Below are 12310 nucleotides of genomic sequence, written 5' to 3' on the forward strand. Positions count from 1 at the left end.
TAAAGAACCCAGAAATAGACCCAAACCAATATGCCCAACTATTTTTGATAAAGGTGCAAAAGCACTTCAATGGAGGAAGAATAGCCTTTTTATTAAATGGTCTTGGAGCAATTAGACATCCATAGTAAAACTACTGAGTCTTGGCCTAAATTACACATTTTATATAAAAACAAATTTAAAATGGATCGCAGGTTGAAATGTAAAACTGTAACAATTTAGAGGAGATATTCAACACTGAAGCCCAGGTGAAAAGTTCTTAGACCTGACACCAAAAGCATGATCCATAAAAATGGACCTCATCAAAATTAACTTTTGCTCTCTGATCCTATAAGGATGATGAAAAGCAAGCTGCAGACTGGGAGAAAATGTAAATCAGATATCTGATGAAAGACCTGTGTCTAGAATATATAAAGAGCTCTTGTCATTCAACAGAATAAAAGAAATCAAAAATAGGAGCTACAGGCATGGCTCTGATTAACAGGTAGGATGGACCTGTATGATTCCTTTATTCCTGGGGTTGTCCTATCATTGTTGAAAATGACATAGTGAGAAACTAAACTGAAGAACTCCTAAAAAAAAGGACAAGAACTGGAGAAGAAGGTGCAGTAACTTAAATAGGAGCAGAGAACCACCAACAGCAAGAACTCAAATGTTAAAGAAAATTCCTTAGGAGCTGGAAAAGTAAGTGTGCATTTGATTTCAGCGCTAATGTCCGAAGCCATGTAGCCCTAAAGATAGCCTATCTGGGCTAGCAATACTAGGGCTTTGCCAGTTAGGAAAACAGACGATGCCAATGAGAAACCAACCGTTTGAGGCTCTAAGAAAGACTTGACCATGAGAAAGCAGACAGACATTCAACTCTCACAGATGTGGGTCAATGGACAGGGGTGTTTAAGTGCCTTTGGACAATTGATTTCTCTTGACCATTGTTCCCGCTTTCCAAGGGGCAATGATTCAGAGGATTTTAATTTAAAAGAAGTCCACAATACTGCTAAAAAAAAAAAGCCATCATAGCTGCATTTTCCATCAGATGTTCCTTCCAGACATCCATATACTGGCCTGGGCTTCTGTAGAACCCAGCTTCAGTACTAGGTTCAGCTGTCTTAAGAAAACTTACTGCTCTTTTTTTTCCCTTTATGCTGATTTAGATATTATAACCATTAATTATGTGGTTCAGAGGTATGTTAGCATTTATGATTTCAGAAATTTGTGTAAAATGGATCTAGCCAATGGAATGATTACTTTTCAGTGGATTTTCCACTCAAGTACAGCTAATAGGCCAGAGCCTGGATAAGGGGAGATAGAATTAAACTGCAAGAACCTTTCAAGTTATTTCAAGGCACAATTATTGACCAGAGATTCCTTTATCATTAGGCCTGTCGTATGATGGTTATCTTCTTTCTGATTGGCCAAGAAATGGAGAGAAGCCACAGATTATTGATGAGCTGCTGAGCATAGATGAAAAATCCCCAGGGATCTCAATACAATATGGATGTAGAATATTCTCTAGTCTTCTATGACTTTAAGTTTGCAACTATCAAGTGGATCTGTGACTGGGAGGGTCAGTAGTTCAATGTCACCCACCTTTAACAATACAGGCTAAAGGCGCTGTTAAAATTCACATGTTATATTGTATTCTGCAAGGAATGGACTCTGTCGCAGTACCCAAAAGGACCTTTGCAGGACCAAAGATGGATGGAGTGAGTGATGAAATGGAGAAATATTAAGCCTTCTGTCATAAAGTAGACCTGTGCCTTTTTAGTAGGAATGAAAGTGCACATATAACAAGTCCTCTAATAGATCATCATAAATGTCAATGATAGGGATCCCAATCTAGCATTTTATAATTAAGGGATGCATTGAACACCCACATTTATTTCATTGAGAAAAAACAAAAACCAAAAGGAACTGTAATAATATACTTGAGAAAGAAAATACTATCTTGGAGAAACTGACAAACAGCTCTGTGTTGATACAGAAATTAAAAGCATTATTTAACCATAGGTAACTTGCCAGGATCTGAGAGGCAACAACCAGCTAATGGTAGGTGGGTAGAATGGAAATCTTTTTTTAAAAATATTTATTTATTTATTCATGAGAGACCTAGAGAGGCAGAGACACAGGCAGAGGGAGAAGCAGGCTCTATGCAGGGAGGCTGACGTGGAACTTGATCCCGGGTCTCCAGGATCCTGCCCTGAGCTGAAGGCGGTGCTAAACCACTGAGCCACCGGGGCTCCCCCCACTTTTTTGTGTATTTTTTTTATTGGAGTTCGAATTGCCAACATACAGTGTAACGCCCAGTGCTCATCCCTGTCAAGTGCCTCCCTCAGTGCCCATCACCCAATCACCCCATCACCCAGTCACACCCCCCCCTTTCCACTACCCCTTGTTCGTTTCCCAGAGTTAGGAGTCTCTCATGTTCTATCACCATCTCTGATATTTCCCACTCATTTTATCTCCATTCCTCTTTAATCCTTTTCACTATTTTTTATATTCCCCATATGAGTGAAACCATATGATTGTCCTTCTCCGACTGACTTACTTCACTCAGCATAATACCCTCCAGTTCCATCCACGTTGAAGCAAATGGTAGGTATTCGTCCTTTCTAATGGCTGAGGAATATTCCATTGTACATATAGACTACATCTTCTTTATCCAAAGAATGGAAATCTGAACAAAATATTTACTCTAAGAAGTCCTGGAAATTCAAATGATCAGCTCCTAAGGAAAAAAAAACTCATGAAGTCCTATTAAGGAAGTTATTGTTGCTTAAATAAGAAAGAGTTTAAGCATTTTGTTATCACTGTCTAGAAAAGGTTGAAGTAGCAAAAGCAAAAAGCAATTGTAAAATGGAGATATATTTATGTACACCTGGAAACCATGCCTTATGTTCAAATTCATTAAAACTTGATCATGCAAGTGTCAGAAATAAAATGGGCTACAGGCATGAATAGAAATTTCAATGAAGAAGATATACAGATGGCAAATGAACACATTAAAAGATGTTCAACATCAACCATCAGTGAAATGCAAATGAAAACTTCAATGAGGTATCACTATACAGGCATCAGAATGACTGAAAAAAATTATTTAATGATAACACCAAATGGTGGTGAGAATGCAGAGAAACTATTATCTGAAGATTGCTGGTGGGAATAGAAAATGGTACAGCTACTCTGAGGGGGAAAAAAAAAGTATGGTAGTTTCTTACAAAATTAAACTTGCCATTGCCATGTGACCCAGCTGTTGTTCTTGGACATCTATCCCTGAAAAATGAAACCTTCCACTTTAAGTTCACAGAAAAACCCAACCAGAAATGATTGTATCAGCTTTATTTGTAGTAGTCCAGAAATCAAAACCAAAATGTCCTGCAATAAATGAGTGGTTTAACAAACTGGTACATTCACACCATGCAATATTACTCAGCAATAAAGAAAAAAAAAACATTGATAAAACAACTTGAATGGATGTCAGGGGATTTATGCTGAATGTAAAAGCCAATCACAAAAAGTTATAATACTTTATAACTTTTAAAAGTTATATGCTGAACGATTCTATTTACACAACATTCTTGTAATGACACAAAATAATGGAGATGAGGAGCAAATTACTGGCTTCCAGGGGTGAGGGACGGAGGTGGTTGTAGTTGTAAATGAAAAACAAGAGAAATCCTTATGATGGAACTTTTCTATATCTTGACATATAGTGGAAGTCACAGGGAACTACACAGGTGTAAAATTGCTTAGAACTAAACATACATACAAACTAGTGCGTGTATAACTGGTGAAGTCAGAATAAGGCAAATATCATAGCAATCTGACACTCCTGATTTTGATATAATACTGTAGACATGCAAGACGTTACCATTGGGAGGAACAAGGTTAAGGGTATAAGGCATCTTTCTATTTCTTAGAACTGCATGTAGATTGATAACCCCAAAATTTAAGAAAAAAAATGAAACTAAGGCAACTTTGGAGCAACCTTTAGGGCATCTTTCTATTTCTTAGAACTGCATGTAGATTAATAATCTCAAATTTAAGACAAAAAAATGAAACTAAGGGAACTTTGGAGCATCCTTTAAAGGCTACTAAATTCTCAACAAAACAATCATAACCTAGAAATGTAATACTGATGTACACAAGAACGTTGGTGGTTATCACAATAATTATACGGAGTGAAAGCAGCTGGATAAAAATGAATATGGTTTACATTTTGGAGCATTTTGTACTAATGGAGTTGGTACAATCCATGGAGCTAGCAAGCAAATCAGTAGTTCTCTGAGGAGGAGGGGACAGGCAGGGACAGGAAGGAACCACTACCAAGGGGCAGGAGGCAACGGGGTGATGGATATGTTCTCTCTTAGATTTGTGATGGTTTAACAATGTATATATGTGAGCAAACTCCTCAAGCTGTCACTTTAAGCCTGTTTAATTATTATATATCAATTATACTTCAGTAAAATCATTTATACTGATGGTCTCTTCAGGAAAAAACAACTCTAAAAGAACAAAGATAAAAGTCTCCCCTCCAAATATGGTGTTTTAGAATTCTCCGTAGACAGTGCTCCCCTTTATTGCCTCAACTGAAGGCAGACTGCTCCCACTACCCTGCCCTTGGAAGGCCACTGCCCCATCCTGAGTTTTTTAAGAAAGTGGGCTAATCAGTGTTGGGTTTGTGGTGTCCAACACCACAAATGATGGTGATCATTTTCATCTCTAGGGGGCTTTTAGTAACTTTTATTAGGGTGAGATCTTTGACCCTCCTGAGGACTTTTAGTTAACATTACAGGGTAAAATGTAACAAACACCATTGTGAGGTAGGTGGCCTGGAGGTTAAGGCCTTGTTCATCTTTGGGAATGGTACTGCCACCCACACACCACACCCCACCTAGGCTCTGGCAATGTGTACTGTGACGTCATCCCCCGCCTCCAGTCCCCCACTTCCCAAAGGCAGAAACACCCAGCCCTTTCTCATCTTGCCCATTAGGTCAAATGTTGAGGAGGAAATTTGTGTTCAGTGCTCAGTCCTGTGCTAGTCTTTATCCCCACGATCTGGTTAATTGTGATTCTGCATGTCTGACCCCCAACCCTAAACTACCCCATGTTTCTTCCTTTTGGCAGTATTGCCTCTTCCCTTACCTCCCTGATCCCACCATAAGAGAACTCATAGAAACACACACAAGTTTCTGCAACAGGCTGACTTTATTTCAGGTACCATCAGTACCCTGTTGCTGTAAAATGCAATGTCTACACAACTGGCCATTTCTCAGCCACCAGACCCCCAGAGACTTAGCAGATATTACTGAAGTCTCTGGCCTCAGTCTGGAGTTACTGGCTGCCCAGGTCATCACTTGAGGTGGTGGACTTCTCCACATTCTCTTGGTATTGGTATTGGTATTGGTCCTGGTCCTGGTCCTGGTCCTGGTCCTGGTCCTGGTCCTGGTCCTGGTCTTGCTCTCGCTCTTGCTCATTTTGATTCAGCATCTCATTCAGTCTGTGATAGTGACCGAATAGTGTTATTATTCTAGTTTTCTTAGCATTTCTCACAGAGTTGGCAGATTTTTCTGGAATTCTTTTGCTCAAACTCCTGTGAAGGGGTCTTTTTGCCTTCAGTGTTGGCTTCAGGACCTGGAACAACAACAGAGTGAGGCCAAAAGGGCATTGGCTTGGGGAAGAAGATGGGATATTGATACAAAAGGGGGCATCATGAGAAGGGGGCAGGGCTGAAGGAGGAGTTTGTGCCTGGTGGGCAAAGGGTAAGATTCTTGGGGGAGGGAGAATCAGTGAAAAAGAGTAGCTTGGGTAGGGTCATCTTACCTTGCCACCACCTCTGGTCCTGGGCTCAAAGGGAGTCTTCATCTTTCTCCTCTCACTGAAACTCATAGTTAGTTGCTCCCTAACTGGATTGGGCTGTGGTAGTTTCCTGGTTACCTTAGCCATATTGAAGCTTTCCAGGGGTCTACCCCAGGCCTCCTACCTACTACATATGCCTCTTCTGAGGACAATGAGGGACGATACCCTTCAGCTTTGATTGGTCAGCTGGGTTCTCTCCCCCAGCCAATGGCGGCTAAGGTGGGGCTTAGACATCACAAAGCACTACTTATGACGCTACTCTGTGTTGGGGAGGTTGCTGGAGAGGCCAAAAGGTGACTCAGACATTTCAAAGTACCATTCCTGACACCTCTAGATGGGAGGGGAAATGATGAGGAGACAAAAATGGTTTGGCTAAAGAAAGGGGACTTTAACATCCCCCAGTTTTCCAAGCTAAACTGCCACTGTTCCTCATATCCCCATGTTCAATTTTGGTATTACACATGGTAGAGAAAGAACCTTTTTTGTAAGCTGTTCTCTAAGGCCACCCCTACTCAGTGGTTTATTTTGCTGTGTCCCACCCTTAGTTATTAGCTAGTGTTTGGGACATTTTACCTAAAATCCCTCCAAAAGCAATACGGCTGAATTTAAGTATCAGTGGAAATATGACTTGTCTTACAAACTAACAAATAGCTCCCATGAATAAGCTTTCTACCTATAGCATTTGGCATTAAAGGCTGCTGATTTGATTAGATAATTTTCTGCTGGCTCTGTGACTTACAGGCAGGGATTAGAATTAACTGCCCACCCGTGAAGATTGCTTTTATCTTTTATTCTGTTTTTGGATTCTGACCATGTTATTGTCCTTGAGTTTTTGCAAAGTTCGTCCTTTTTTATCTGTTTCTCGTCTTCCTAGATTTCAGCACTCATTTCCTTCCCACCATAAGGCATCTACTCTGATGTGTTTGAATTATGTCCTTGCATATGCTTGTACTCTTGTGAAATATGTGGCCTTGTTAAATATGTGGTCTCTGAATGCACAGTATTGTGCTGATCTTGTTTCTTATTTATGCACTCAACACTGTGCTTTTTTTTTTAAAGATTTTATTTATTCATTCATGAGAGAGAGGGAGAGACAGAGACACAGGCAGAGGGAGAAGCAGGCTCCATGGAGGGAGTCCGACCCCGGGTCTCTAGGATCACACCCTGGGCTGAAGGCGACGCTAAACCTCTGAGCCACCTGGGCTGCCCAACACTGTGCTTTTAAGTTCAACATATGCCTATATGTATCTTAATTCATTGCTTCTAATGCTGCACTATAGTTTATTAGCCTTCGTGCACCAAGTTTTACCTATTATTTCCCCTTTTGAGAAACACCTGTGTTGGCTTTCAACCCCAACCCCACTGCTACAAACAATGCTGTGATGAACATCCTCAATCACATTCCATTATGGACTTCTGCATATGTTTCTCTGGGATATACACTCAAGGATAAAATTCCTAGGTCCTAGATACACGTGATCTTTAGTCCATCTGGGCTACTATAACAGAATACTATAGACTGGGTGACTTAAGCAACAAACATTTATTTCTCACATTTCTGGAGGCTGGAAGTTCAAGATTTAGATACCAGCATGGTTGGGTTCTTGATGAAGACTCTCTTCCTATATCCTTACATGGCCTTCCTTGATGTGTGAGAGAGAGCTATCTCCTGTCTCTTATTTAAAGTAGGGCATTAATTATCACACTAGGCCCCATTCTCATGACCCATTCTAACCCTAATAACCTCCCAAAAGGCCTACCTCCAAAGACTATCACATTGGGGATTAGAGCTTCAATATATGAATGTTAGAGGGACACAAACATCTAGTATATAAGCAATAATTTTTCTAATGATTGCCAGATTCCTTTCCAAAAGGTACTGATCTAGCTTCCCAATAGAATTATATTATTACCTGTTTCCCTATACACTTACTAATTCTTGGTGTGGAAGGCAACTTCTGATATGGCTCCTAATGATCTCAGCCTTCTGATGTTCAAACTTTTCTGTAATCTACTACCCTTGAGTGTAGGATATATCTAGTGACTTGCTTCCAATAATTAGAATCCACAGAAACGAGCAAAAGTAGTGGGATATTATTATTAACATGGTGAGGTTTCCTCTCACTACAACTGACAATCTCTCTTGCCTTCTCATTTTCTCATTCTGATGAAAGCATATTGTGAGATAATAATGAAAAGGCTCATCTCAAGGAACAGCTCCTGAGGAATTGAGCCCTCAAAACCACAAGGAACTGATTCCTATCAATAATCACATTAGTGAACTGGGAAGTGAATCCTTTCCAAATGAGACTTGAGATGAAGTAGCCTTGTAAGAGATGCAGGGCCAGGGGACCCAGCTAAGCTACACCCAGGCTCTTGACCCATAGAACCTCTGAGATAATAGATTTTGTTGTTTTAAGCCACAACATTTAGGGGTAATTTTTTTTTAATTTATTTTTTATTGGTGTTCAATTTACTAACATACAGAATAACCCCCAGTGCCCGTCACCCATTCACTCCCACCCCCCGCCCTCCTCCCCTTCTACCACCCCTAGTTCGTTTCCCAGAGTTAGCAGTCTTTACGTTCTGTCTCCCTTTCTGATATTTCCCACACATTTCTTCTCCCTTCCTTTATATTCCCTTTCACTGTTATTTATATTCCCCAAATGAATGAGAACATATAATGTTTGTCCTTCTCCGACTGACTTACTTCACTCAGCATAATACCCTCCAGTTCCATCCACGTTGAAGCAAATGGTGGGTATTTGTCATTTCTAATAGCTGAGTAATATTCCATTGTATACATAAACCACATCTTCTTTATCCATTCATCTTTCGTTGGACTTATACAGCAAAAGATAACTAATACTTAGAATTACCCAACTTTTAATTTTTAAAGAAGTCTGATTAATAAAAAACACAATCTCTTTTTATTCTTTGATCACTAGTGAAGAAACTATTCAGACTTTCTTTAAAATTGGTTTCTGGTTATTAATATTTCTCATTATTGGATTTCTTGTCTTTTTCATGTTGATTTCATCATTACTTTGTAGTTTTTGGATATTAATTCCTTGTTAGTGAACTTTGTTTTTGATATACTTTGAACATAAATCCTTGATGTTTATTCAATTTTGTTATTCTCAACATACTTTTCCTAAACCATCTGATGTGTTGTGATATCTTTATCATATACCTTTTATTTTTACAGAGTATTCATCAATCATGGTCTCTGGTTGCATGCAGAAGCAATATTAGATATTCATATCCTGAAGGTCATGTGCCTAATGTGTTACAGTGATTTGAAGAGGTTTTTTGTTTTTGGTTTTGCTATGGAGACTTAATCATGTTAAAGAAGTTTCTAACTGTTCTCAGTTTTTGGAAAAAGCTTTCTAAAAAACCATAAGATTTTTAAGTCTAGGAAACAAACTGAGGGTTGCTAGAGGGGAGGTAGGTGGAAGGATGCAGTAATTGGGTGATAGGATTTATTTTTTTTTAATTTTTATTTATTTATGATAGTCACACAGAGAGAGAGAGAGAGAGAGAGAGGCAGAGACACAGGCAGAGGGAGAAGCAGGCTCCATGCACCGGGAGCCCGACGTGGGATTCGATCCTGGGTCTCCAGGATCGCACCCTGGGCCAAAGGCAGGCGCTAAACCGCTGCACCACCCAGGGATCCCTGGGTGATAAGATTTAAAGAAGGCACTTTATGTAATGAGCACTGGGCGTTATATGCAACTGATTAATTACTAAATTCTACCCCTGAAACTAATAATATAGTATATGTTAACTAAATTGAATTTAAATAAAATATTAAAAATGATCATGTCTGAAGAGATGTTCATCATCACTTACCATAAGGGAAATGCATATCAAGACTACAATGAGATATCACCTCACATCTGTAGGAATGGCTAAAGTCAACAAGAAACGACAGGTTTTGGTGAGGATGTGGAGAAAAAGAAACCCTCATGCACTGTTGTGGGAATGCAAACTGGTGCAGTCACTGTGGAAAACCACATGGAGGTTCCTCAAAAAGTTAAAAACAGAACTATCATATGATCCAGCAATCACATTCCTGGGTATTTATCTAAAGAACATACAAAAACAGTAACTCAGAGGTATACATGCACCCCTGTGTTTATAGCAGCAGCATTTACAATAGCCCAATTATGGAAGCAGCTCTAGTGCCCATTGAATGATGAATGGATACAAAAGATGTAGTACATGTATACAATGGAATATATTCAGTCATAAAAAAGAATGAAATTTTGCCATTCTCAGTGGATGGAGCTAGAGTATAATGCTAATAGATCAAGTCAGAGAAAGACAAATACCATACAATTCCACTCACATGGAATTTAAAAAACAAAGGAACAAGGGGGAGAAAGAGAGGTAAACCAAGAAATAGACGTTTAACTATAGAGAACAAACTGATGGTTACTGGGGGTGGGGGGGATGGGTGAAATAGGCAATAGGAGTGCCCTTGTCCTGATGAGCACAGGGTGATGTATGGAAGTCTTGAATCACTGTATTGTACACCTGAAACTAATTTTAACACTGTTAAAAATTAAAAGTCTTCATCAAATGTTTTTGCCATATCTATTGAAATGATTATTTAAATAAAATGCTTTCCTTATTTTATTGGGGTGGAGAATCACACAGGCATATTTCCCTATCTTAAGTCAGTCTTACATTCCTCAGACAACTATTTAATTATGGTACATTCTTATTATCTTATTTTATAATTTTATATCTGTTTATAAGGGAAATTGTCCTTTAAATTTCATTTTGTGGTCTGTTCTTTCTCAGTTTTGAAATCAAAGTTATGCTAGTCTTATGGGTTGGTAAGGTTTCTCTCATTTTCAATTTTCTAACACACTTGTATGAGAGAGAATTACCTGTTCCTTGAACATTTTGTAAAACTTATAAAACCATCTAGGTATAGGACTTTACTATATGTGGGGCAGTGGATGAGGAGAGTCTGATTAACAGTTTCATTTTTTTTAATAGTTATGTGCACTTGAATTTGTGAGAGGGGCTAATAATAATGCCTATTTCTTCCCTTTGAGAATTGAGAACCTTTTGATAGATACATATGTGTCAGAGAGAGACCAGATAAAGGTGACTGCAAGTTGTGACTTTAGATCTCTAGCCACGTGGACTTGCTAAGAGTTCACCCTTGAATTCACCAGATCCCTTACCACAAGGCAGATCAGAGTTTGCCTTTTAGCTGTGGAAAAAGAGTGGATGAGAAGGGGCTGAGTGAAGCGTGTCCCTTCTTCTTACAAATTTACAAACTAAAGCCCTCCCTTTTCCTGGGGAGAAGTGAGTGAGGTAGTGGAGAGAGGCTAAATGTGTTAAAAATCACACCAGAACAAATAAGAGTCTCCCAAACAATTGGATTTACAGGTTTCCTCTAGAAAATTTAGTCATTTATACTGTTTCCCCCAACAATATGTTCATTTCTTCTTGAGCTTCCAGTTTATTGGCAAGTACTTACTCATAACACTATTTCATTCCTTTTTAAGATGCTATAGTGTTTTTCCTTGTTCATATTTTGAGTCTTAGTTTTCTTTCCCTTCATGTATTACTTGTGGTTTATCTTATTAATCTTCTTTTCCCGTATCATTATTTTTAATGTCCAATGTTTATAATATGAGGGCCAGGGTATAAATTTTCAATTGGCTTGTGAGGCCAATAGGGATACTTCTTGTCTAATTTGGTTTCTGGGAAGACTTCATTCAGGTCCTCAATGGTCATCTGATCAAATGGAATTATGTTCTTCATCTTCTCCAGCTCTTTTTCATATTCTTCAATCCTGGCCTTTGAGAGGGACAAAAACTCAGCACAGCTTTTCACATCTTCTTTTTCCTCAGCATCCACCTGGACAGTGTATTTATCCTCTGGCACAGGAACCTTCAGGGCATTAAACTTCTTCTCAAAGTCTTCTACCAAGCCAGCCTTTGCCACATTGGCCTTGTAGTAAGCCCAGTAGATAGCAGGTGGTCTCTCAGGAAGAGTAGCCAACCTGGAGGTAAGCATCTCATTCCAGGATTTCAGGGAGTTGGCAATGGCCTTCTGGTTTCGGGGTATGATCTCCCCAAGAGCTACCCAGTCAATGGTTTCTAGAGCAAGTTTTTGCCCAGCCATCTTGAGACCCTTCACCGACCCCGGCGGCCCACCTCTTATTAATCTTTTTAAGTAATCATTTCTTAATGTTGTAATTGTTCTTTTGGTCTATATTTCTGTCTATTACCTCCCTTCTGGTTTCTTTTGCATTTACTCTGTTGCCCTTTCTTCCAGCTTGTTGAGCTAAACACATAGCTTATCTGTCCTCAATATTTTATTTCTGATAACAGATTTAAAGCAGTAAATTTCTCACAACACTTGTTAGTTATATGTCACAGATCTTCTAGTTTAAACGGTGTTAGGACTATCTCACAATTTTTAATTATTT

The 12310-nt window shown here is 39.1% G+C and overlaps 2 protein-coding genes and 1 pseudogene across 2 annotated transcripts; 1 reads left to right on the forward strand and 2 right to left on the reverse strand.

The window, feature by feature from the left end:
• The first annotated feature begins 521 nt into the window (after window positions 1-521).
• On the forward strand, window positions 522-1998 carry LOC112668535 (tRNA pseudouridine(38/39) synthase-like; annotated as a pseudogene).
• A 3185-nt stretch (window positions 1999-5183) lies between these two features.
• Window positions 5184-6042, reverse strand: LOC118353732 (uncharacterized protein CXorf51A-like). The gene is made up of 2 exons (XM_035712117.2): window positions 5818-6042; window positions 5184-5628 (listed from the first exon to the last, which is right to left on the reverse strand). The coding sequence occupies exons 1-2, from the start codon at window positions 5938-5940 to the stop codon at window positions 5329-5331; spliced, it is 423 nt and encodes a 140-aa protein (XP_035568010.2). The 5' UTR covers window positions 5941-6042; the 3' UTR covers window positions 5184-5328.
• A 5487-nt stretch (window positions 6043-11529) lies between these two features.
• LOC112668567 (ATP synthase subunit d, mitochondrial-like) lies at window positions 11530-12029 on the reverse strand (the record flags this gene model as incomplete). Its single annotated transcript, XM_035712093.1, has 1 exon — window positions 11530-12029. A coding segment is annotated over exon 1 (474 nt), but the record flags the coding sequence as incomplete, so codon positions are not given.
• Window positions 12030-12310: the final 281 nt, after the last annotated feature.

Source organism: Canis lupus, chromosome X (assembly GCF_003254725.2).
Source record: "Canis lupus dingo isolate Sandy chromosome X, ASM325472v2, whole genome shotgun sequence".
Lineage (NCBI taxonomy): Eukaryota > Metazoa > Chordata > Mammalia > Carnivora > Canidae > Canis > Canis lupus.